Source organism: Ammodytes marinus (assembly GCF_949987685.1).
Source record: "Ammodytes marinus genome assembly, chromosome: 22".
Classification (NCBI taxonomy): domain Eukaryota; kingdom Metazoa; phylum Chordata; class Actinopteri; order Uranoscopiformes; family Ammodytidae; genus Ammodytes; species Ammodytes marinus.
Window position 1 is genome coordinate 12518573 of NC_137226.1, and position 27148 is coordinate 12545720.

A 27148-nucleotide genomic window follows, 5' to 3' on the forward strand; every position below is an offset into this window, starting at 1 on the left:
AGGTCCCTGCTCCCTGATGACCTCATTGAGTGTTGTCGGCCATGTTTCCATGTTAGTGCCAGCGCTGCAGACGCCGCCAGGTGAGCGCCCTCTCTTCACAGAGAAAGGACCAGAGAAGGAGGACTGTGTGTGTGTGTGTGTGTGTGTGTGTGTGTGTGTGTTGGGCGGGGGGGGGGGGGGGGGGTCACATTAGCTGCCATCATGAAACCCACACTTTCTGTGGGAAAGCTATCCCATCCATTCAGACCTAACACACGTTTCCTGCTTATAAACATGCAATTCTGACAGTACGATTATATTCAAGTTTGAGCAAAGTCGACCAGGACTACTGACAGCATTATTATAATTTAAATTTAAAAAGTTTATAATGGAAAATAAATTGACATACAACAAGCAGTAATAGAACTATTATTTTCTAAAATAAATAAATAATTAAAGTTAAGGGAAATGGCAGCTGTTCCTGTAAAGAACCATCTTTGATTACATTTAATATAAGAGCTGCAAACTAACAATTATTTAATTATAGACAAATCTGCTGAAGATTTTCTTAATGAATGTATTTACCATTTGGTCTGTAACTATTTGAACATAGTTAAACGTATGTATTAGTATTTCCCACAGCCCAGGGATATACATGCAGGGCTGTACGCTTATTTTTTCAGGTGGTAGCACTGGTGCTAGCAAGCAAAAAAATTCAGTAGCACAAAAATAAATTTGGTAGCACACAAAGTAGGCTATGATTGAAAACTTGCATAACCTTAACCCTTGCATTTTGCTCTAATTACCTTTGAGCATGTCATCTTGGTCTCATTTGAGATTCACAATTAATATGATATCCTAGTGTGTGCAGTAATAATTGTAGAAGAATGAATAGGGGTGCACTGATTGCAATTTAGAAAAAAGAATCTAACCTGCCAATTGCAATTTTTTGCTGATTCAGAATTATTATTATAATGTCCTTCTGTTAATTAAAACCAAACTTTAAAACATTAAACATAGCCTATTAAATAAATAAGTATAAATATTGGTACAATTTAGGATAAATTAAATAGGTTGTTGTGAATGTGTTGGGAGTAGCTTTTCAGTGGCTTATTTAAAACTTTGTAAATAGACTAGGCTACTGTTGACTGCTCTCTGCAGCTGAATGAGTTGCCTTTCAAGCTAGAAAAAAGCGCTAACTTCCTGTTCTTACCGGCTTCAAAATAAAAGTCAACTAACGTTTGGCTAATAACAGGCTTTTAATGTGAAGGCGCACAGGAAATGTTCTGTTTGTACACGAGCTAACTTAACTGCGGTAATGTGCCGTCTCCTTCCGGTAATTGCCGTTGGTGAAGTTTTTATACCTAGAATCGCTGCACCCGCACAGATCCCGAGCACACATCTTTCACCAGCCAAAGTGGAGGGTGGACTCAATAACTTACTTTCCTAAGACTCATTTACCCGCAGTGTTAATGTAGAGCCCTCTAAGCAGTGTTGTGCATCTCTCCTCTGTGTTTCAAAGACAGCCTCTCCTCATTAGCAAGCTGTCGCACGAGTGCTAATGGGTTCGTATTCATCATCGCACGTGATCAATTTCAGTAGCAAATGCGATCAAAACTGTCGCACTGTACAGCCCTGACATGTATATTCAAATGTCTTTGTCGGACCAGCAGTCCAAAACTGTGTATTTTTTTCGGTTTACCACCAAGTCCACAATATAAAGATGTACATTTGAACTCTTGTGTCTAGGCATAAGATATATACGACTCCATAATCACAGAGCAAAAATGCTTGTTGATCACACTTGTCCCAGAGTGGACTGAGAAGAAATTGCTGGTCAAACAACTGGCATATGAAAGAATGGACACAAAATCTATTGTTTGAATAAAATAAATGCAAAACAATAACCATCCATTTATTTGGTACGGTTTTATTTGTAAAAAAAAAAATTGTTCTCTTTAGAGATTGAAGAATAATGTACAAAACGAGTATAAAGAGCTAGGATGCATCGAGATGAAAATGAGAAGGATCAAGTGTAAGGCATGGAAATACAAATCATATAACAGAATAGTATAAGAGGACGACTACTGTAGCTAATATGTATACATTTTGTTCCCCGTTATAGATGAATTCTTCACATTATCTATATAGTGTTTTTTTGACACATTAGCCCTGTAACAAACTTTGCCGTGAGTTAATCATAAACATTAGAAAATGAGGTTCTTGCTTTCTGCACACTATCTGCAGCAGAGGTGCCTATCCAACCTCCATGTACACAATAACAGTGCACCATTAAGACGGGCCGTACATGACAGCGCATTCTCTTTGTTCGCGTCGGGAAGGGACATTTTTTTTGTTACCATTTAGAAAGCAGTGCTAATGAGGGCCAGCGCTAAGTAGCATCACTTAAACAACATCAAAGCGGATCTCCGAGACAAGAAAATGACTCCACTGGTGATTCACCACTAAACTCATCTCGAGATACACAGAATTTCAAAAGGAACAAGAAAAAAAAATGGAGAAGAAAACTGCCTTTACCCTGCATTAGTTTACCATTTCAACATGACAGTTCATGATTCCCTTTTTTGTATTGAGAGTTACTTGGGCTTGATACACGAAAGCCGCTTATACGGCAACCAGGGTCACCAGTTTTTAATTCCTTATCACAGCCCTCGTGAACAAAGTGCAGTTCAACAAGCCATACTTACACAGTATGTATGTTAAATATCATCTCAGAGAAGACTTGTACCATACGCAGCTGACAAAAGCCTAAATCATTGATGGCTAACATTGAAGGAGGACTCACATAGGGATAAAGACGTAAGCTGTACACATTGTTTACCTTCATGTTGCAGAGAAATGTAGAGTTAGCTGGTCAGAACCTTGTATACAATGTGAGTATCTGCACTGTATTTCCAGTAAACCCAAGGCTTCAAATACTGCCAAATCAGGAGCGAGATGAGATTTTTTTGGTACACGCTTTCATGGACCGTCCAGCACTTGGTAGGAATGAGCAAACAATTAGGAGCTTAACAGCAAAATTGGGTGTAGTTTTTTTCAGTTATAATAGGCCACTTCAATAAAAAGCAATTGCTTGAAATGTAAATGTAAAAGCAAAAAACATCCCGACACAAGGCACATTCTTTTCCTTAGGGTTGAGAAAATAGCCAATGGTGTGATGTCCTTTTTCCTGTTCTTTTTTCACCTCTGATATTTCACCAGTTTCAACTGTTCTACAGTAGATATGTGTAAAAAATTAAAGTCAGTTTTGCAAAACTACAGTATGCAACTAAGAATGTCTGAAGTGTCACATGACCTTTTTACAGTGTTGTACAGTACTAAGACTGCAACCTCAGTTTTTGATCAGAACAAAAATAACATGTCTTGTAATATAATCATTAAATGGAATCATTTGGTTTAGTGTAAGCAACAAGTCGGTCATCAAAATAAAAAAATAAAAAAAGAGGCAAGATTATACAGCATTCCTGATGTAACAATAAAATCCATAAAGCAGTCTGCAGATAATACTTCTTACGCAAAAAAAAGATAGAATACTTAACAGAAACAACTTAAACTATACACTGATTTAGTTGACATGTTTATATGTCTGGAGTTACTTGTAGTCCCTGCTGAGCTGGTTTTTGATGGAGAAGCCCAGTGTCGAAATAAATCTTTGAAAGCATGCTTTACCCAAGCATACCATACTGCCACACACATGCACACACACACACGTTGACCATCACACACACACACACACACACACACTCCCCCTGTCTGCTGCTGAATTCAAAGTGACAGCAGTAGCAGTCTTTTCCTTCTATTCTTGCGTCCAGCGGTCCAGTAATCCCCTGTAGACACACACACACACACACACTGGTCTACCTCACACACACACACACAGGGCCTATATCTATCTATCCCCTTATGTGGGGAAGCAGATGCCGCAGCACTCCATACAGATCTCCAGGCAGTCTGAGGACTCGCAGCAGGCGTCCATGATCCCGCAGTCCATGTCGTCGCAGGGGCAGTTGCAGTCGTCGCCGAGGTCGTCGCCGCAGCAACAGCAGCAGCAGGCCTCCGAGGTGCAGGCGCCGCACGAGGCCTGAGACACCACCATGTTGCAAAGAGTCAGGAACTCACAGAACAGGCAGGCCAGGATGCAGTGGACGCAGCAGTCTGGGGGTTCCACACGTCGAACAAAAAACAGACCCAAATCGACCAATCCAAAAGGACAAAAAAAGGCAAATTTGTGAAATACAAAAATATACAAAATAAAAAGATGCATGTGTGTGTGTTTCGGAATGGAAATGAATGCGGCGATTAGTAAAAGAATGCAGAGTTAATGAGTGAGCGAGGACGTCCATGCTCGGCAGGCAGAACAGGTGGAACAGAGAAGGCGGGCGATATGAGCGGGGCAGAGGAAAAAACACAAGAGAAATTCATAGAAATTATTTTCCGTCCCGCAGTTTTGATTAACGGACTGTTGCATAATTGTGCCATTATCATTCAAACTGCAAGGTCGATCACACAAAGATGATTAGCAAAATGTCCAAAGAGTCTCTCCCCGGTAAATAGTTGGATTAATGCTGGCGATTGCTCACACCTCTGATTAACATTTAACCTCCAAACAGGCCCGCTTTAAGTAGCTGGTGGCATGTTTCAGCCTTGTTGTTTCACAGCAATAAAGAGTTCCCCGTTAAATTACCAATACACTCATTAACCGTCACAAATGTGTGTCTGAACGGCTGAATTAGTTGCCTTACAAAGCCTCTGTGTTGCGTAGGTAATGACAAAGAACTCATTTCATTTTTACAGAGAAACTTTCACTGATACAGTAGTTTGGGAGTTTTCTTCCCACATCATTTTATTTGGTTCACTAGATTAAATTAAGCTTTAAATTCTCTTTAGTATAGAGGTGTTCCAGTCATTTAAATAAAAATCAGGGACCTTAAAGGCCTACTTCACCGGTTAGAATATGAAGGTGTATTGAACTCGGAGATCCTATTTAGTATAAATGTGCAGAAAAAATTGAAATCGGATCATCTTAGCCTGAGAAAAGGCAGAAAGAGTGTTTTATGGTCTCACTGTCTAACCCTACAGTTTCCTTCTTGTGACATCACAGTAAGGGTTAGGATTAACAGGACAGCTGGGCCAAGGGAAGACTGAGGGAAGAAAAACCTCATTCATTATATTATAATAGTTATTTTATAATGATAGAACGCTGGTTCCGTATGGGTGAAGTATTCCTTTAATATACCTGCTCTGCTTTTGAAAAACATTGTTCTAAAATTATTACTCACTTTGTAAAAGCTGAAGGTTATTTTTCTTAATTGCAATATTTTGAAAACAACTCTATATGCAATGCGGGTTACAAGGAAGCAAAAAAGAAATCTTAAATGTTTGACAAGGTTGGGTTAAATACAGAACTGAGTTTGTATGTAGCCCGCAGACACTGTTCACCGTGGCAGTAATACGAGATAAATGTACACAATTAATCCTGTCATCACTCCACACCAGAACCTCTGTAGTTCAGAGTCGGTAAATCACACTGAAAATCACTGGCTAAGTGTGCCTGGCATACACTCCTTGCAGCTGTCTCTCCCTTTTTTGAACTAGGGCCAGCGCAGCGCCACTGCTTTGGAGTGTTAAAAAGACATGATGTGGATGTATGCAGAAAAATAGCATTACAAACAGGGCACATTTGCATAACTTTCATCAGCCCATCTTGAGCTGTCAGAAGGAGCTGTTACTGATTGGGTTAGAGGGAACGGGAAAGTGAGGAGAGTGTGGAGGGCGGCATGGGAAGGCCCGCTGTGGACCGCTGGATGCTCATGTTTGATTAATCAAAGTAGAGGGGAGTTTTTCTCCTTTTTTTCCCCCCTATTTTTTTGCAATGCTCAGGGGCTGCGGAGCTGACCAGAAGCACTTGCGGACTGTGATCAGCGCCGTCGTTAAGGGGGTAAAGGTTATGACGATTATAAGGGCCCACAGCCAGCTAGGGCCCACACAGCCCCCAGTAGAATCTATGACAAAATTATTGTGTAGGCCTATACAGTGAACTAATATATAATCATACGAATGAGTCCGAATTAGAACAAAGCCACAAGTCATACAATATTCTAATTGTAATCATTTCAATAACCCCCTTGGCCCCTTCTTAAAAAATGGTTTGGTCCACCCCGCGGTTCGTTCTTCCTCATTGGAATTAAGTGAGCGCGAGCGAAGTGAACTCCAGCAGGCGAGGATGCCCCCAAAAAAGCACAAGCTCGCACACCAGAAAAGAGATGAGAAGGAGACCAGAGTAGGCTATGAGCAGCAGAGCAGGGGCCCAGGACATCAAAAACAGTTTTTCTAAGAATGGTGAGAGTAAAACTACAGAGGGAGGCTGAAACAATTAGGCCTACCCTACTACTTGTTTATTCATAACATTACCTTTGACGGGGCGCAGGCTGGAGCCTACGTTAGCTGTCATCTGGCCGCGCTACACTCTGATCAAGTCGCCAGTTCATTTAAGAAAAAAAAAAAAAAAGTCGCCAGTTCATTGTAGAGCAACGGTTCCTACTGTAGTTATAATAACTGAACGTTACTACTACAGTGACTATGTGTTTTACACATATTACTGTCTGACAGTGCTCCAGTAGCCTATGCGCCCATTCAGAGGCTGCATTGTATTGTATTATGACGCATTCAACTTCTACTCGGTAATTATGAGCATCTGACGATGGTCAGTTCCGTTCAGGGCCGTAGGACTGCGAACAGGCTTGGGGGGCCCAAGGCAGAGGGGGGCTGCACCCAAAAAATATAAAAACGTATTTTTTTTATTTAATTTTTTTTACTGGCTCAATTTAGGCCCCGAAAAATGTTATTTAGGAAAAAAATATATATATCAGGGGCCTTTCATTCGTCAGTACATTTTTGCTATTTTTTAAATAACATTGTTCGGGGCTACGAAGATCAGGGGCCTATATTGGGCCATTAATAAATACAAACGAAGGGAAAATTCCCAAAGCTGACTGGATTTTTTAAACATGTACATTTCTTCTTTCTGCTTTTTGGTCATTCTGTGTCTATAAATTATTCCAGAAAATAGTACTAAATAGCTTACATAGGAAACAGTTGATTTAGCCTTAGTTTTCTTCTCAAAGTGCACCAGATTGATGAATTCTACTTAAACATTTTTAAAAAAATCTTCCGGGGGAGCATTCCCCCGGACCCCCCTAGAAGGTCCAGGGTCCACGACACAGTCTCCCAAATTCCTGTGAGAAACACTGTGTGTGTGCATGTTTATTAAGAGTCATTAGACCAGGGGTTGTGTTCAAGTACGCGTAATGATTTGGTCATTCATCAATAGAAACATTGTGTTGTTATCTGGCTCAGAGAGGGACCAGTCACTCATACGTTTTGGACTATAGACAAACATAGAGACCGCCTCTCAGAGGGCCCATCAGGACTTCCTGTATAGGGGCCCAGAATTTGGTGCAACGCCCCTGACTGTGATACAAACAAGATAGCGAGGGGAACATGAAACGAGTGAGCAGATGTGCGCGTACGTGTGCGTGTGTGAGTCTGAAGTTTGAATGCATCTTATTATCCTTATCTGAGGCCATAACACTGGCAGTGATGGAAGAAAAAATCCTTCGCTACTGAACATCTGGTGTGGGCATGCAGCACATTTTTGTTGGGCGAATGCGGACTTGTTTCATGTTGGCATAACAAAACTCATACCACGTTCTATCTATACTGGAATCCACTGCAGTGTAGTGCCATCTGACTGAGTGCTACAAAAATACCAATGTGAACAATAAACGCTTCCAGGGCCATAGCTCTCCATGCACAAAAAAAATAAAAAATAAACTCAAAGTTCAGCCTAACAAACTTTGAAGGACCCAGAGGGGTACAGCCATGCCAGCCTTGAGAATGTTAACAGTAGAGTGTGAATGCTGATATAAACACAGTACATAGGCTTTAAGCAAGCGGACTGGCCATCTCAGCTATTCACTTGGATGTATAATTCAACACCAGCGATTAGTCTGGATCTTAAGAGAAGCCAGTTAGGGAGGGGGAAAGCCGTATACTGTACACAAGAGAGCTGGACGCAAGGCAGAGAGAGACAGACAGAGACACAGAGTGAAACCAAGCAACAGACAGACAGAACAGCACACACTGACACCGGCTCCCTGTTTAATGTCAGTGAGTGGCGATGAAGCCCGGCAGTTTTTGCACACGGCAAAAAAAAAAAAAAACAGCGTCCGGCGCCTCAGAGGATATAGTTTGAGACATCTGGAAAGCTAACATCAAAAAAAAAAGGGAGCGGCATGACACAAAACAAGCAGCATGGGCCTCGGAGCGGCAAGCTGTGCAAAACATTCAAACTCACAAAAGAGAGGGAGAGCGAGGGGCAAAAACTGGCTAGACATACAGTATAGAAGAAGAGAGAGAGAGAGATAGTGGTAGATCAGAGGAAAAAGAAGAGCCTTGGTGGCCATGGGAATGCACACAAGGGTACACATGGGGTAAAGCAGGGGCTGGAAAGGAGGAGAGGTCCACTACATGCACTTGAAAGCAGGCCTGTTTATAATGCATGACTATGGGAAAAGTCAAAAGCTAGAAAGGACTAGGGCTTACACAACACACACACGCGTACACACAAACACACACACACACACACAAACACATTGAAGCTTAGGCAAAGAAATGTGCTCGCGGCCTTGGCCCTAAATCTCTAAATGAGGCTAAAGCAGCTTGGAGACCTTAACTGATTACACATGATTAACAAAAACACAAACTGGATGACAAGAGTTGCGTCAACCCGCCCCGCTGAACAAAAGCACTGTTGTAAATGAGTCCTTTAGAAGCTGCGGTGTTATCACAGATTTGGCTACGGTGCCAACGGCATGTGCCAAGAAAACACAGTGAGCGGCAGTCAGAATCCCCAGTGCTAGCTTACGCCTTTTATTTCCTGTGTTCAGGGGGCTGTTTAGGAGGCTAATTTCACAGGCAAACAGATTATGTTAATCCGTGTAAACATTCAAACAGCACAGCTTGGCTGTTTTCCGGGGGGAAATAAATAGTTGAGAGCGAACATATTGATTCTGAGAGCTCTCGCCTCCGCAAATAAGCAACACATAAAGCCATAATGAGACAGACTTGTTGAGTTGATGTTTTATTTTTTTCTTATGTTCTATTTTTGTTGAAAACATGACGCGCGCGCGCGCGTGCGTGCGTGTGTGCGTGTGTGTGTGTGTGTGTGTGTGTGTGTGTGTGGAATATCTCTGATGTATGCATCCCACATTTACTTGCAAGGTGTTGCGGATGTGCGAGTGAGCCTCCTTGTTTTTGTTCGCCTGAAACAACTCGATCTGATGCATATTTCAAGTGAAGCATCATTGAATTCAGATCCCACGTTTCCTTTTTTATTTAAAGATATATCTCAACCATTGTGATTCTTTCAATAACACATAACATCGCGTCTTATTTTCCATCTTCACCTTGGAGGAAAAAACCCACATAAAAAGAAGGAACGCCAAAGGCTTTGAGTTGGATGGATAGGTGGCCCTCTAAATTAAAGGTGCACTATGCAGTATCACGGTAGGGGGATCTGTTTACATATGCAGAGCCTGCAGTGAGTTTACAAAACATGTGTATTCAACATGTTATTTTTAGGATTGAATGCTTATATCATCATGACTCAAATTCATCATTGTATGGCACCTGGAACCAAGACAAGAATAATGTTTGTGAATAAGCTGTGGGCCATACTGCTGTAAACAACAACAGTAGAAATAGTAACTTTTTCAGGTAGCATTCTAAATTCAAAAACACGTTCTAGGGTTCCAAGTTTGCCTGCAAGTAAAGTTGTCTATTCAGTTTCTCCAATACACCCTAGAAAATGTTCACTTCTCTGAAACAGCCAAAAGTTACATAGTGCCCCTTTAAAAGAAACATGCCTCCATGCTACACAGAGAGATCACATGCATGTCCACAAACAGCAGTAGAGTCATGGAGTACAATGGTTAGAGGAGGGGATGCGACGGGCAGGGCCACTGTTAATGAGGGCTAGGGGTGGTGCTGACTGGATGCAGGCAAGAGATGGAGAAGGCCCGGAGAGGTGTGAGGGGCCAGGCAGAAGGCTGGTCACGACTTTTAATAGGCACCCCATGTTCTCCGGGCCTCGTTAGACGGTCACACCTATCTCCCCAATGGATAAGGAGCAGCCAACCTGCCTTCATTACTGGACTCACCTAGGCCCCTTGCACCTGACAAAGTGACGGCTTCCCCAGCATGGCAAAAGCAGACCCTCTCCTGACTTGTTGTTAAAAGAATATAGAAAGCGGCAGGAGCAGGGGGGGGATAAGATGTCATTTGCTTTGATGGGACTGATAAATACCAGAGGTCTTGCACTCCCATCATTAAAAGGTGAGAGGAGGTAAGAATTTATTATCAATAGCTTCGGAGCATCAAAGAAATCGCTTTGAAGGTGATGGAGTGTTTTTTTTTTGTTCACTGTGGGATCTTTTTTTTTTCCTCACTTAAATCCGGTCAGATAGGATATGGATATTTTCCCTACATAATGCAGCTGCACAGTACAGCGTTGATCAGTTTAGAACATGGAGAAATGTTTGCTGTATTTCAGTCATCCATCGTCAACCGCCATTGATTGTAGACACATCCCCACTACCAATTGAATTAATTGTTGACCAACATAAGCAGAAAGTGAACCATGCAAGCACAGGATTGTCATGAAAGTTTGTATTAGTATCAGATTGCGATGTGTGCGTGCTTGCGTGTGTGCGTGCGTTTGTGTGTGATCATCAGTTTGAGAGTGGATACTGACCCTCTGGTAAAGGAGGTTTCTGGGAGCCAGTTGAACTGCCTTTGCTGCGTCGGCTGCTGTCGCTGTTGACCGACAGGCTGGACCTCAGCTTCCTCTGCATCCTCTGGGACACGGGCATGGACGCTTGCCGCCTGGGTTGCTCCGTTGTCGTCGCGGTTCCCGTTGCTTTGTTGCCATGGCCGCCCGACACACCCGTTGCAACCGGGCTGATGCTGGCACCGCAGGAGCATGTGCGCGTGGCTCCGGCACCAGCGATGCCAGGGTGGATTCCGTTGCCGTTAGTCAGCGCGGGCGTGCCAGAGCTGCTGTGGTGAAAACCATTTGTTTGGTCCTTGCCAGCGTCTCTCTCGGCCGGGCACTCCGAGGCCACCGGCTGAGACTCAGACTGAGGTTGAGCTGGAGGGAGACAAGAAAGAAGAAAAAAAAATATATATATATAATTTTCACTAATTTTTCTGAGCTCCTGCGCCAGTGTCAGGGGTTGTTAAACCAGTTTCATAAATGCTGCCATACTGAGAAATACAAGAAGAGTTTTGTGGAGGTAATGGTCTAAATCAACTTTGTGTCAACTCGTCTAGCGTTTGGCTTGAATGAAACCGGCATTATTTTATATGAAAAAGTTATGCACTATAGCTTTAAATACTAAAATACAAAATCCCACAAGGGATAACTTTCATAACTCAACTACTATGTGTAGTCCCTATTTTTAATGGAAAGAGTTGTGGATTCATTTTACCCTTACGCGGGTAAACGCTTGATAACCCGGTAACTTGATTTTCACTAAAGAGAACTTCGTCTGCACTCTCTGCTGCTCCTCATTCCTTTTTACTCACACACAAAGTCACTTGTGATGTTCAGTTCTTACAAAACCGAACACATTGATGGCGACACGCCACAATCAGCGAAAATTATTCTCAGCAAACCTTGCCACCATCTCCTAACGTGATAATATCGATCACATGGCAAACAGTTCAACCTGCAATGACAGAAAGAAGCGGATAGAGATAGTCAGCTCAGATGAGACAGGTTCACAGAAGCCACTGCTGTAGGCAGTCAAGACATTTGTAGGGAACAGTAGTACCCAGGTGAGTTAAGCGTGTGAGGAAGGGAGATTAATGCAGTAAAAAGAGAAAGAGAGCCTGTGATAGTGTGCATATACAAAATAGCTGCTGTCTGCAACGGTAATGATCTCCTTTCCTCTGAAAGCTCAGAGATGGCCTCAACCAGTCTTTCTAAGTGTGTTGTGTGTGTGTGTGTGTGTGTGCCTGTGTGTGTGACAGCCACCGAAAGTCAGGAGACAGCGACCTGTCTGATCAGAAAGGCGGCGAAGGATGTGAGTGAGCAACAGAAGGTGGCATTTTACTGAGAGGAACACCTGCACATTCAGCTCTACTGGGACCTACTCCTACTTTACCTCCCCTCCACATCAGAGCCGCAGTGCATGTGCACGCACACGCCAGTGCACGCTTAACTTGAGAGATTGTGAATTATTCATCTTCTTTTTCTGTGTGAACCATACTTACTATTTTCTCTTACAATTCTATACTTTTTGTATATACATTGAAAATAGAGTAATTTAACCTTATATTCGGCCTTATTTAATAGCTGTGTAGAACAAGCACAAAAACGCCGCAGTTATGTTGTTAATGTGTAGCTGTCCAAAACATCAACACATTTTCAAAAGTGGATGCGAACTTAATATAACACTTGGTCATTTCTTCCCATCTCTGTCTGTCTGTCAGCACACCAACAAGTGCAATTACGGTTAACAAGAGGAGGGAGAGAGTGTGGGAAAGCGGGCCCTCACGCTTTTTAACAACACATCACCCAGGGAGAGGCCGGACGTGAATGTGGATGTAAAACAAAGCAATTAAATACACACACTGGGTTTCGCCTTTCTCCTCATTCTGGGCTTTCTGCATGCTGCCTCCATAAACAAATATAGACTTTAGGGATCAGGATTCTGTGCAATTTGAATTAAGACAACTGGGTAGCGCACGATAGCATTCATTATGCAGTGACTTAAGACCAGGTTGATGGATTTTCTCCTCCAAAAGACAAAAGCCTCGCAGCCTGCCCATGACAATGTGAAGAGAGACGGAGGCCTGCTAACAAGGAGTCTAGGCTACGTCTGTTGTTGTTCTTCAGTTGTGCCCCCTGACAGCTGCCACTTCTTACATTTTTCACTTCTTTTTTAATATGTGCACCTTGCATTTTTTCAGTCTATTTTTCTTTAATCCTTACTAGGAAACCATTATAATAAGACATCCAGCAACACACACGCTTACACGACAGTAGGGTTCTTTTCTTACTTCAGTGGCCAAGGAGGACTTTTTTTTTTGCTTGATCAGAAAGATGTTTTCTTTCAAGTTAAATCTCTAAATTGGCATCGTTGGAATCTGGTTAAGTAAATGTTACTTCAGATGGCACAGACCAGTAGGACAGGTTTTCTGTTTGATTTATTTTCTGAGTCAGTCGAGTTGAGTCAGCCCGCTCACTCTTACAATAAACAGGGATCTCAAAACCCAACGTTAGCTATTCCAAAAGATGTGTGAGCTATTTTGAAAGAAACAAACTTAGCAAGCAACTTGGATTCATTCTTGCTAAATGCTCCACATTTCCACATCAAGAAGGTTGGATAACCGCTGGCAAATACATGTTTTAACGTTGGCAGCATCCTGAAATTAAAATCACGGAGCCAACTCCTTTAATCACACTCGCGTTCTTCAATTCCTCAGATGTGGTTTACATATTGTGATGTGTAAACAAAAAAAAAAGCTTAGGCTGACATTATTGCGTACGACTGGGGAAATCCCAGTCCAAAGCTAATGATTAACATGTCCAAGTTCATTTGCAAAGAGCCCATACCAAACACACATCACGGCTAACACTGCACCTCGTCTCGAGTATTGTCAAGTTCATACAGCACAGCAAACTGCATGACAGTTCCTTAACAAGGCCCATAGCATCTTGCATAATAATACCCCAGTTGTTTTTCCACCATTTAGGTTCAAATGAAGTAGCCACACGAGCGCACACACACACACACACACACACACACACACACACACACACACACACACACACACACACACACACACACACACACACACACACACACACACACACACACACACACACACACACACACACACACACACACACACACACACACACACACACACACACACACACACACACACACACACACACACACACACACACACACACACACACACACACACACAAGCTCAAAAAGGCCAAAGGAGACTTGGGAGGCATAATTACCTTTCCTCTTGAGGAAGTCAAGCTTTCAATTTAACAAAGTATAAATAGTTATTAAGAAACCACAACGTAAACCGCAGTGGGCATAAGCGGCTACTCAGGTTTCTAACACACTGCAAAGCTGAAATAAAAGTGGTGGGCTCCAGTGGCTGCTTCCTGGAGAGTCTCTCTCTATACAAAGTCATTATTTTTATCCTGATGAACGTGGTGACTAAGATGAATGGACACAATGGACTAATATTCATAATCATTGGTCATGATAATGATGATACTGTCAAAGGATGGCAATGACAGACTTTTACAGTCAGCACGAGACAAATGAAGACGTAACGAGAAAAAGCAGAAATACAGTGTGTCCTGATGGAAAGGGTGTAATGCTGGTAAGTTTGGGGCATCAAGTAGTTCCACTTTATATGATGTGATAGAAAAATTAAATAGCAAATTATAATTTAACGTGTGCCGTTTATTCCATAGAATATGCAACAGTATGGAAAAAGCCAGCCTTAACTTGGCCACCTGGAAATGTCGAATCGAGCAACTCTTTTGCAGTTTGTCCAAATTAAAATCTGACTGCGGACTAAATAATAGACTATTTAGAAGTGTGCGTACAACTTTTATGACCCTTTACTATGGGTGTACCCTGTAAATAAGCTTGGGCTACATAGTTTCAAGATAATATCATGCGGTAAAGAAACTTTTGAACGGGAAAAATAATTCTGCAGATAGGAGCTGGGTCTGTTAATCAATTCTGATGGAGCAAGACAGAGGTGCTGCTACTGTGTGGTTCCACAGCAGGGAAACACAACCTGCATCATAATTTGACATGAACAGCTCAGGCAAGTTTTTTTTTTTTTTTCTGGCAGTTGCCACAAGCTTGTAGAGATGGGTAGGTGTCCTGAGATAACTGAACGCGCACGACCTGACATGTTGCATTAAAACACCATGTTTTGGAGGCAGAACTGGACACGCATACATACGCACAGCCACTTCAAATTGGACTTGTAACCTCCCTATTTCCAGCACATCAACAACTGTTGAGAGTGTACATTTGTAGTTGAATAAAACATGGTATTCCCCTACACACGCTGTCACACACATCACAGGGGAAACTAGGGGGTGAGTGGTTCTTGACTGTCTAAGCAGCATCCCAATTTGGTCCCAGCTACTAGTAGCTGACAGCCTCAAATATCTGGGGAGCATTTTTAAAAGGCCAGTGTTTGATGGATTCATGAAGAACACACAAATATAATTGCCATTTGTCACTGAGTCTTCAGCGGCTGCGCCACACGGGGACCGAGCACCGGAGTGCCTGGAGAGCGCCGGAGCTGCACCAGAGCTGTGTGGGGGATCGCTCTGTATGTAAAACCCAGTATATAAACACCTCCGTTTTTTGTCACAGAAAATAGGTCCTACAGGAGGGAGGTGAAAATTGTACCCAAAAGACACAAGAAAGAAGAGCAGTGTGTGTGTGTGTGTGTGTGTGTGTGTGTGTGTGTGTGTGTGTGTGTGTGTCAAGCCTACTGGATATCATCTCACACACACACATATACTGTACACACACAAAGGCACACCTACCAGGAAGAAATATGCATGCATGCATGCATGCATGTCAACTGAAACAGAGCTGTATAAACAAGAATTCTAAAACAGTCAAGAACATGAAAATATAACACAGAGGTCAAACAGGGCAGTATGGAGATTCTCATTTGCACACCGCTACGCCATGAGTCGCAGGTAAAGGCCGGGAGCGGATTGAACAACCACACAAGCTCTGTGTTTCTAAAGCTCAGTCCTTTTTAATATTAATGCCCCCGAGACGGAGAGAAAGAGGGAGAAGAGAGACGAAAGGTGTTTGCCTAGGCTTATTAGAATGCCCATCATAGAGAGCATACAGTTATTCAAATGTCACATCATGTCAGCCAAATAAACACTGCAATCCAGATCATGTATTTATCTCCTAATAGCCGTTATTACACAATGCCACGAGATTGGGAGTTAACACTGAATATGAATATGAGAGTGGAAGAGGCAGCCTTTATTCTTTAGTTATGATGAGTCCCAAAACAGCGACGGGCAGAACGCACAGCGACAGTTAGCTCTGAAATGCTAATTCCACTAACGCGGCCCAGTGTTTTGTTTATCTTTTTTTGCGCCTCGTATTAGAAAAACATGTATATTTTCTGCTCGGCTGGCCATGTACCTGCATGATTGAAATGCTAATTTGCAAATGTGCAATGACCTAGCCAGACTCCTCTTACCACCACCACCCCCTCCTCCTCCTCTCTATGCCAAAACAGCCCGAGGTATCATCTCTCCTCCTAACAAACAGCAGCGCGTGCTGCAGCAGCCCCTGCGTTTCAATCCAAAGGGATATATTTTCTCATTAGAAATTATACATCTTCCCTGTCCATATTTATAGACGCAAAACCAGGGGAATTATACTGTGGAGAGAGTGAGAGGGACAGAGGAGAGAGAGGAAAATAGTACAATGAATGTTATTACAAAGGGCTCTGATTGAAATTTTCCTTGGGCGTATCAAAGCCTCGTTTACCGTTTGACCTTCCAAACTCCGGGACAAGGACTTTCTTTATTGTCTAGGAGGACACATTGAAAGGGACGGCCGAGTGACTACGAGCACAACAAAGCCCCGCTAACTGTGATAAGCATCAATACGATGCAGATATCAGCGGCGTGAAATTAGAGCAAATTGGTCGATTGTCGAACCGGCGGTAACCGAGAACTGGCATTTGATTAGCAAATGAGTAGTGTGTGAAGATGTGGGCGCCACGCACAACTATGGCGCTCTCGTCTCGTGTGTTTACACAGAGTGGATGGCGACCTGACACACGCGCTAACAGAAATGTCACTTGTTCCAACAGATGTGGAAGAAAATAGGACTCTGGACATCATACAGGAATCATGGCGCTGTCAGTTACATACATACACACAGTGTTTTGCAATTATCCAAGATAAAATGATGACGATGATGGCGGCGGCACGGACAGTGATGACCGCTGAGGAGAGCTAAATTACCTGCTCTGATAATCTGATATTGGATCCTCATCAGCCAAAGTGACATGCTGTGTGTGTGTGTGTGTGTGTGTGTGTGTGTGTGTGTGTGTAACAGGAACCTGCAACAGAACTCTATTAGCTGTCTTCAACCTGTCAAGGCTGATCACATTGTGTAGTATCTCATTTAAGCAGGAAACATCACATTTTTCTATGTATTGCTATCCCATGCCTTGGACAGTCAGACTATATTGCTCAGCTCAATTTCGGCGATGACACACTTATTTTTTTTCCCCAGCGTTTTAATTCTATGTGACAGTCGTTCAAATTTGGCTTCTCCAACCTGCTGAAGGGGGAAATGACACATGAAGACGGAGCTTAATATTATTTCCAGGAAACCGTCCCTCCCCCCACACACACCAACACAACTGCCTCAACCCAACAAAGAGAGAAGCAGGGGCGTCAGGGATTCGCTAATTTCAAATTTTGCTGCTGATTGAGTGGAAAAAAATAACCCCCTCGGACCTTGTTCTGCTTAATTACATTTAACAGTAGCGAAGGCAGCTTGAAAGACAAGAGCTTGATTTGACGACACAAACCTCTCAGCCTACTCAGTGCATCGGGCTGGTTAAGGTGTGTGTGTGTGTGTGTGTGTGTGTGTGTGTGTGTGTGTGTGTGTGTGTGTGTGTGTGTGTGTGTGTGTGTGTGTGTGTGTGTGTGTGTGTGTGTGTGTGTGTGTGTGTGTGTGTGTGTGTGTGTGTGTGTGTGTGTGTGTGTGTGTGTGTGTGTGTGTGTGTGTGTGTGTGTGTGTGTGTGTGTGTGTGTGTGTGTGTGTGTGTGCGCGTGTGCGTGTGTGTGTGTGTGAGAGAGGGGGGGGGTCATCAATTATCCTTTGATTTTAAAACGGAACATTTTCCCAGATTAATACGTCTGACTGCTATCTAAATCATTGAAACTCCCGACGAGATGCCATTTTCTCTTACATGAATCACGTTGAGGGGGGGAGTCATTCACATTCACTCAGACCCCCACCCGCCTCTCCCAAGTTCAGACCACAGAAGTCTCTAGTCCCCTCCACTGTTGTGTGGAATTTGGCACGGTGCTAATTTGAGTGCAACTAAATGTAGCAGAATGCCAAGACATCAAGGAGCATTCAAAGCCTTACAACCTGGCTGCTGTGAGAGAGACACTAAATGGAGCCTTATTCTCTTCCTCTCCTCATTGCCGAGATGAATTTGCACCAGCCTGTTTCTGCATTAAGCTTTGTCAAGCGCCCTTTTTTTTCCATTCCTTCTCATCTGCACCTCACCATCCGAGAGAGGAGAAAAGAGTGTAGTAGTAAAAAAAAGACAGCCCAATACACGAGCGCCGGCACATCTTGCACAGATTTAGGCTTTACACATCTAGCTACCGCAATTTCTAGAAAGATAAATTATGACGTGACTCAGAGCAGGCCTGAGGGAGCTGCCAAGGCTCCATACTCCAAAAAACGTGCTCCACCCTCTTCCTCGCCGAACGACTCAAAACAAAACCGGAGCAACGGAGCAGGAGTGAAGGAGGGGGGTGGGGGGGTATTTTCAGTTTCAGTTACATCCATGACTCAAATATTCCACCAGCTTCAAAAAATCTCCTCGCCGAAGTACAAGTTCCACAGCAAACTTGTTTGAAATTTGGCGCGCAGCAGCAGACATGCCCATGCGCACAATCCTACTCATTTGTTCTTGACCCCGGAATTTATTTATGCGTCTATGTATTTTAAATATATACATGTGCTTTTTAGATTGGGGCAATTCTAATTCTTCAGTTTTGATGGCTGCATTAATCTGTCTATTGTAACTTTGAAAAACTTTGTATTTTGCGTTGTATGTATGTATATTCTATGTATGTTCACTTGTGTGCGTTATATTTGCTGCATAACAAATTGCCCTAAGGGGACATGAATAAGGTTGAAGTTGAAATACAAAAACTACACAAAAGGCAAACATGTGCACAGCGGAAGACAAGTCAACCACACACAGAAAAATAAATACAGTATACGCATCTGTCTGTGGCATGATCCACTAACAAACACAGCCACTATTGGAGTCAATAGATGAGGAGGCTGGCAGTAGTGCTGTGCTTCCACCCTTAAAGCCAAAATACAGCTAAGGTCTAGTCCCCGGGTCAGAGAGGGGATAGGCAGTCTATCAAAATACCCCCACACCAAGTTCCTTTATTTGCTCAGTATCAATCTCAGTATTAACCCTCTGCTAATGGGACAGCTGTGGGTCAGCGCCTCGCATCTTCGGCTTGCCAATCAAGGGCCTTAAGCTGAGAGATCAGCCTTCGGGACAGAGGTGCTCGTCTGCCTCTGAGTGGCTTTTTAAACACGGAGACGCCTGTATCGATTTTAGCTCTAGCCTGAAAGAGAGAGAGAGAGAGAGAGAGGGGGGGGGGGGGGGACTGTATTGCAGTATAGGCCAGGCCTGTGTCTGTGTGTCTGGGCGGGAGCCATCCCCTGGCTGCTCCCCGGTCACCCTCCACTGATCAGGGGGGGAGGCCTGACGGAATGACCTAGCGCAGAGGCACTGAACCTGCAAACACGAAGGGGCCAAGGAGCGGGAAGCTCGAGGGGGTCGGCGGTTGGCGGAGGGCAACATCAGCAGAGATCTCAGTAATAGAAAAGGGTTTTAACCTTAATGTTGGAGCCAAAACCCTGTTAGAGGCCAAGTAATCCCGCCTGTGCTGCTCTCATTTGAACTGGCTGACTTTATTTTTTTTATTTTTTCCCCTCCCTCCCTGTGAGTGGCTGGTGAAAGGGACTGACACGGTCTTGTTTGGCACTGGGTAAGGGAGGAGGTAAATATGAGTGGAGCACCTACCTCACCTGTGCTGAACAGACACAAAAGCATTATAGGGGAAGGAAAGGTAAAGGTGGCTAGGTTCATGCAATCTGTAATGCATGTGGCATCATAAAACGACTTGAATGCCATCATTTTACTATACAGATGTGGAGCAGGGGAAAGTACCTCATTTATTCAAGCAGTGAACCTAAGTGCAGTTCCAGGTGTTTTCGACTTCAAATTGCTTGTTGCCATTGTATGCCATTTTACACATCAACCCCACTGAATTTAAAAGTGCTTGTATTTGACGACTTAGCCACGACTTACATTGCAGATTAAGATTTGACATCAAAAGCATACAATTGACTAAAAATATAAAGAATTGTTGTAGATAAATAGAAAGTGGTTAAAAGTTGCACCACCTCCACTTACTACAATAAACCTTTCTGTGCAGGACTTATAAGGAGTAGGTGTATTGCTATTTTATTCAAGTAAAACATGTGAATATTTCTTCGACCAAGGCTGTTAAGTGCTGCACAAGAACCATGTAGACATGCAGGTCAATTGGTGTTAAAATACCTTCTTTATATCCAGATTCTTGATTACAAAAATAAAAGAAAAATACACCCTTCCTCCACAATCAAAATCCATATATGTTCCATTGTATTTAACATAAGCACTTCAAAAGACTGCGGTCCATAAATTGAGGTATGCATATCTAATCAATTGGCTCAAGTATTTTGAATATCTTTCAAAAAAGAAAAAAATGAATTAACAGTGAATAGGCTCGGGCACTTGGGTAAAATATGCTAATTAACACACTTGAAATTTCCCATATGAAATCTATCTGCACCAAGACAATGAGAAAATAATTACAACAGAGGTAGAATTACAATGGCCATTTTAATCAACCCCTGCACTAGCATTTCACCCTATTTATACAGTTTTTGATTCTATGACCCAATGGTAAGTAATCACTTGAAAATTACGGTTCAGTTTATAATAGGCCTGTGCTTTAGACACATCATTTCTGCAGAGACAGGCCTCCAAAGGATTACAATGAAGATATGAATCTTGCATAACAACAACCATGCACTTCCTATAGCTGGGAGAAAGAGAAAAAAAACTTGCAAGAGGTTAACAAGACTTGGAGTACTTAAGTAACTTTGGAATATACATGAGGCAAACTGTGACGGTCGCAGAATGTTGATTCAACACTTGGGCGGCAACAAATATTTCAGCACTGATGATGAGAATGATGATGAGGAGGCACTTGCCCTTTTATTTCATCTTATTCAAATGTCTAGTATCATAACTCTGTGGGTTTTGTGTAAAAATCTTAATTGTTGCACGGTCAAGGAATCTTTTCTTGTACGAGTATGAGGTGCCCTCCCAGTCGAACAATCCGTTTTTGCTGCATTTATTAGGGGTCACAAATTCACTTCCGAAAGGTCAACTCTACGCACAGGTAATAACCTCCTAGGTGTGCCACTAAAGAGCCCAATCAGAGATTCACACAAAGGCCAGACTACTGTTTTTCTTTTTAAAAAAAAGGGAAAAAAAAAGAGTCATTTTATTTGACCTTCCATTCTAACTACAGAATTTCCCTGTGATAAAAAGAAAAAAAAACAGACCTGTTCTTCGGAAGCTACTAGTAAGGTCATCTTTATCAACCACAGAGGCGTTAACAAAAAAGAAAAAAAAAAAAAAAAGGGTACTTGACAATCCGGTGAATAATGTGACGATTAAACTCCTAAAACTGGTCCTGGGTGGTGGTGGCAATTTATTCCTAAAGCAGGGGCTAGGGAGAGCAACCCAGGCCCTGTTTGCAGGAGATATCAGCTGCTTGAAAACCCTGAGCAGTCTCTTGAGGAATGTCTGTCTCCCCCACAAGATTCTCCCTCCTCCCCCAGGACGGAGGAGCCACAGAGGAACTGACAGGGGCCTTACAGGAAGGGCAAAATTATACTACTTTTTTCTAACATGCACTGGTTGGTAATCCTGTGAACAACCTTTGCTTGAAGTTTTTTTTTTCTCTCCACAATGTGTACAGTAATTATGAAAGTTATGGTCATTGTGATACATCTTTTTTTAGGTCACACGTGATGATTAATTGTGTAGCGAGGTTCAGTCACTGGGTGTTTACAGTACTCTGCTGAACAAAACGCATGCTGTGTATGTGCTCCAAGAACAGTTCTGAATGAATACGGAGCCGCTGCCATGTTTACTTTCTGGTTTTTAAGGGGGTCTTGTCAAAACAATAGTATCCTAACTGAAATAGGATCAGTGCTGTTCGTACAACACTACAATAGGCTTCCTCTTGTTGTGAAAAGTCGCCCTCCACATACTGTACACAAGCGTTAAATGGGACATCAGAGGGGGGGGTGGTAGGGGGGCAGCAGGATGTAGGCAGGCAGATGATTTCTTATTGATTTCCTGTTTCTGCAGGGAAGAGGGCTCTCAATTACCCATGCTAGTGAGCAATCTGATTGGTCAAACAAAACCACAGTGAGATCATGACACAAATAGGCTATCTTAAGCCCCCCCTCCCAAAACATTAATGTAAGAATTGCTAACTTCAATTTAACCACAAACGTCTCATAAAGGATTATAGCAGCACGCATTTGGGGTTTTGCTTTTATTTGACATGACTTTTGTATGTTCTTGTAACTCTTTCAAAAGCAGCACATCTTCCTCCCTCTGAAATTCCCTCACTACACAGTGTGTGTGTGTGTGTGTGTGTGTGTGTGTGTGTGTGTGTGTGTGTGTGTGTGTGTGTGTGTGTGTGTGTGTGTGTGTGTGTGTGTGTGTGTGTGTGTGTGTGTGTGTGTACAAGAGAGAGAGAGAGAAAGTGTATGAAAGAGAGAGAGAGAGGATGTGTGTTGGGGGGTGGGAGGTGGGGGTGACATCAATTACAACGCAAAACTGTTGTCACAGGGGCTTATCTGCTGAGATGAAAGAAAAGCATGCTTCTCTCTTCCCCCAGAAGTGCAATACTCCACACACCTGCCAAGCTAGAAAAGACCTCATGACAGAAAATCTTTTTTTTCTTTGCAACTGCATCTCTTTTTTCCTTCGCTGATTCAGTAAACAAGCCACTGGCAAATCATTAAGCTTAATACAGAAAAAAAACAAAAAGAGGCAGGAAAAGGCGCCCTGGAAAAGTTAACAACCTAGAAACAAAAGAACTGTTGTGTCAAACGCAAAACACAAGTCCTTATTATAGCGAGGCACTTACATGGATGGAAGCAATCAGCTTGCTATTAGCCTTTGCTGACACATCTCACTCTTCTAAAGGAACAATAAAACGCACGCAAAGCTTTTAGCTGGTTTCCTTAAGTAGACCTGCAATCCAACAAGCTCAGTATCAAGTCAAGAAGTGCATCTAGGACTTAATGAGACCTGCTAATAACTCAAAAGCAGTTCAATGCCAAACAATGGTTTTGTAAAGCCTCCCTGTGTCAGCACATTAGCATAAACAACATGATTCTTTCAGGGTTGAAATGCAGGTTTCAACGGTTTCCACAAGTTATCCAATTTGATAATAAGCCGTAGGAGAAAAAACAAACATCATTTAAAAATCTAAAACATGTGTTTTTGGTATGGTAGATTATTGGTAGGAACAATATACCGCCAGTACACACACTAAAAGACACTGTTGAACAAAAAAAAATGCTCTAACAGCTGGCTAGCTTCCGAAAGGTAAATGTTTGGTACTGGGTCAAAACATTGTGGTCAGGATGCGTTTAAAACAGTCAACTTCAGAAGCGCAAACAGGATTTCCCCACTTCTAAAAACAGAAGGCATGAGGGTTGGGAGGAGGAGCAAAAATGGAGAAACGAGCCAACTCCTGGTCACCATGGCAGAATGAGAGAGCAAGCATGTTACCACTCACTTGCCAAGAGAGCTTGGCGCTATCTTTGAGGGGATTTTTTTAATTAGAAACACTGAGGCTCATATTTGCCTTGGCCAACTGACCCTGCCTTGTGCATGTACACTGTGTGCAACTGTCATAATACCACTAGTCTTGACAGCTGGTGCGGTTTCACAACAACAACAAAAAAGATTACATTTTAACGATTTACATGGTAAAAAAATAAAGTTTGCTAAATACCTAGAGCAGTTGAGATCAAAATGTGCAAGTGATTTCCAGTCTCTCCAGTTAAACGGCCCATTGTTGTTTATCATTAAAAATAACACCATGACATCCTGCTGTCCACCCACAGCTTTCCTGGATCGTTAAAACTTACTTCTTACAGGCTCGCAGTAATTAGGCTTCTCGGCTGTCACGTGACTTTGTCCTTCGGTGGCTGGTTTCCTGGGAGACGGTGTTCTTCGTGAGGATTCGCTGTCACAGGCATCTATGAGGGGGTCACAAGCATTTCATGTTAAACATTGTCGACGGGAGACGGAAAAACCCTTTGTACACAAAGTCAAGCAGCAAAATATTATGCTGCGTCGTGACAGGCTTGTTTACTTGAACGTTATCCTATTACGAAACCCGACTGTCTTTTAAGTTAACGTGCCCTAAAAAACAGATGTAAACTTTTACGGCAGGGGTCAGTCAGCCGCAGTGGACAAAGTATCAGGGACAGCTGGACGAGCCAGAGGTGCCGAGGCAGCGCTGCCTCTCTTTGCCAGAAAAAACACACAAGAGGCCGCTGGCAAATGGTTACACAACATGGTGGGAGCGGTTCAGGTAAAGGCCTTGCCAGAGCTCTGGATCTCATTTTCTCTCTCCCGTCTGTTCCCGGGTGTGCTCTACCTGCCAAGCTTCTTTTCACTGCCATAAAGGCTACATTCATCTAAATTGGAAAAAGCATGTGGGCAAAAGCTCCAGGCCTGATAGCTGCGCAAAAAGAACACGAGAGACAGTTCCCCCTCATCTCTCTTAAGCCGTGTCCTCTGGCTTCTTTGACTTCAAGAACTCGCTGACGCTTTTGCTGCTCGTTGCACACTGCCGCTTTTGTTCAGTAAATAAACCTTCCACAATAACACTACTTTGCTGCCAGACTCCTGCTCGGAGCCCACAATTTTTTTTTCTCTTGGCCTGCGTGCTTTCCCCTAACATATACAAACTGTGTCTTGACTCTTGAGCCACTTTTGGTGGATCTAAAGAAAAACCCGGTGAAGAATGATTCAGCAAAGCCCTAGCAATCACGTTTACCCAAGCTTGATGCGTTTGTTCCAGTGCTACAACACTCTCTGTTTGTAAGCAGTGATGGATGGGGCAGAGGGGCCGGGTGGGTGCAGGCCAGCAGCCTCAGATAGATGTGGCACATATCTCAGCTTGGAGCTGATGCATGGGAGCGGGCAGTGGCGTTAGCAGCAGTACTGTGTGATGCATCGCAGTATTTAGTGATCACAGTTAGAAATAAATTGCTCTATTCTCAGTACATCCACAGTCCCCAGAGAGGGGGGATCCAGTCTTAACTGCGAGCGCCTTTGAAGGTCCAGCGAAAATCCATCCGCAATCCAGCAGCCCCAGTGATTGCTTACTTTGTCCTACTTTGCTATTTTTTGACAGTGCCATAATGATGCTTGGTATAAATAGGATGGTTAACGGTTCATTGCTTGTTTGAAGAAAAATGAAAAAGGAGGGGGTGTGGGTGTAAGCTTATTTTACATGTGATAATCTTAGGGGCAACTAGAAAGTTAATTAAAAACTATAATTGGCTGTGGTTGCTGTTAATAGTCACCAGGGCGTTTCTTCAGACTTTATTGAGGAACAAAAAAAAAAGCAAACACATTATCAAGGCTTAACACTGGAGCACAGATACTGATGTATACTAAAAGTCACATGAATATAATTTGAAAAGACAAGGCTGATTTTAGTCCCACGCAGACTGATAAATGCTGATTATGCACCAGTCATTTTCTAAATGTCTCCTCCCCTCCACCCCTCTACATATTTTGTTCTCTCCCATGTTTGGCTACACAAGCATTACGAGTTCTTGAATGGAATACATCATTGACATTTATAGCTATAGTTTCAGTACTGGGTGCCCTGGCAGAACTGCGAAAAAGAAGAAACAAAAAAAAAAACATTCCGTAAACATGCACAAGAGAGAGCTTCATGTAGCCTATACACGCTTTGTGGATCTTAAAGAAGGAGTTACTAAAATCAAATGTTTGCAAATTGTAGAGCGCTTGAACGGGAACATCTTTGGCCTGCTCCAAACCACAGGAATTTGGTTGACACGCCAAATGAGGGCAGAATGATGTTGTTAACTTGAATCAATGCAGAAACGGGCATTACGTTGTCTCACTATCCTATACCACTTAATAATATATTCGTTAAATGACATCTTGCTGGAGGAGCTTTGGGACTTTAGCCTACATCTCCTAGGATCACTTCCATCACCCACATGTAACTCTGAACCCCAATGTTATTGATTAGTGGCAAGTTACACAGTGTGCCCTTACCTTGTGAGACAGACAGCAAGGGACTTGTCTCCTGCTGGGGGCCCTTCCCTGGCCCTGACGCCGGCCCATCCGGAGGAAAGACAGTCTCCTTGGACATGAGACAGTCGTCTTTTTTTGGGGACACACAGACACAGCAGGCGACGTTCCTCCCTTTCCTCAGCCCTCAGCGCTGTGAAAACCAACGTCTCTTCATCATCATAAACACAGGCATAAAGAGACACACACAGACTGAAACACCGTGTAGGTCATTACTCAACTCGAGAGAGAGTCGTCTGCTTATTCACACACGGCGAGAAAGTGACGTCGAGCCACAGTAAAAACTTAGTGGAAATTTCCCCTCTCGCGTTTTACATAAACTTGCTCGAGAGACTCCCCATGTGCAGCCCGTTTGTTCACGCGCTACCTTTTTATTTAAGAGAAAAAAAAGTTATCGCAACAGCTAAGTGATGTTTATAGCTAAACGCAGACATTGTTTATATAACATATCTTACCTTTCAAACATGACAACTCCCTCGCTTCAAATGTGACTTATTCCCATCCTTCCTTCCTCCAACTCTTCCACCGAGACGTTGGGAAGGGGGGAAAAAAAGAAACAAACCGTGTGAAAAAGTAACTTTTTAGTGTCCCAAAACTTTTTTCGGTAACTTTAGTTGCCAGTTTGCCGCGGTCCCGCTCTGTATAGATGTTGCTGACATATAGAAAAATGTCAATGATAATGTTCCTCGCGACGCCTTCGACGTTCAGTGGCGGTAGTTTGCACAGGACAGTTGCAGAGTCTGAAACATATTCATCA

At 43.0% G+C, this 27148-nt stretch overlaps 1 protein-coding gene across 1 annotated transcript; it reads right to left on the reverse strand.

The window, feature by feature from the left end:
- Positions 1-1900: 1900 nt before the first annotated feature.
- mdfic (MyoD family inhibitor domain containing) lies at positions 1901-27148 on the reverse strand. Its single transcript, XM_080050921.1, has 5 exons — positions 26847-27148; positions 26356-26524; positions 24180-24290; positions 10814-11209; positions 1901-4155 (listed from the first exon to the last, which is right to left on the reverse strand). The coding sequence occupies exons 2-5, from the start codon at positions 26450-26452 to the stop codon at positions 3902-3904; spliced, it is 858 nt and encodes a 285-aa protein (XP_079907047.1). The 5' UTR covers positions 26453-26524; positions 26847-27148; the 3' UTR covers positions 1901-3901.

What these genes read in the sequence shown, in the direction of transcription:
- mdfic (XM_080050921.1), bottom strand. Translation starts at nt 26,452, where the DNA reads ATGTCCAAGGAGACTGTCTTTCCTCCGGATGGGCCGGCGTCAGGGCCA. An exon ending in CTTGCTGTCTGTCTCACAAG is followed by an intron (nt 24,291 to 26,355) that starts GTAAGGGCACAC and finishes ACCCCCTCATAG; the next exon opens with ATGCCTGTGACAGCGAATCC. An exon ending in TTACTGCGAGCCTGTAAGAA is followed by an intron (nt 11,210 to 24,179) that starts GTAAGTTTTAAC and finishes GTCTCCCTCCAG; the next exon opens with CTCAACCTCAGTCTGAGTCT.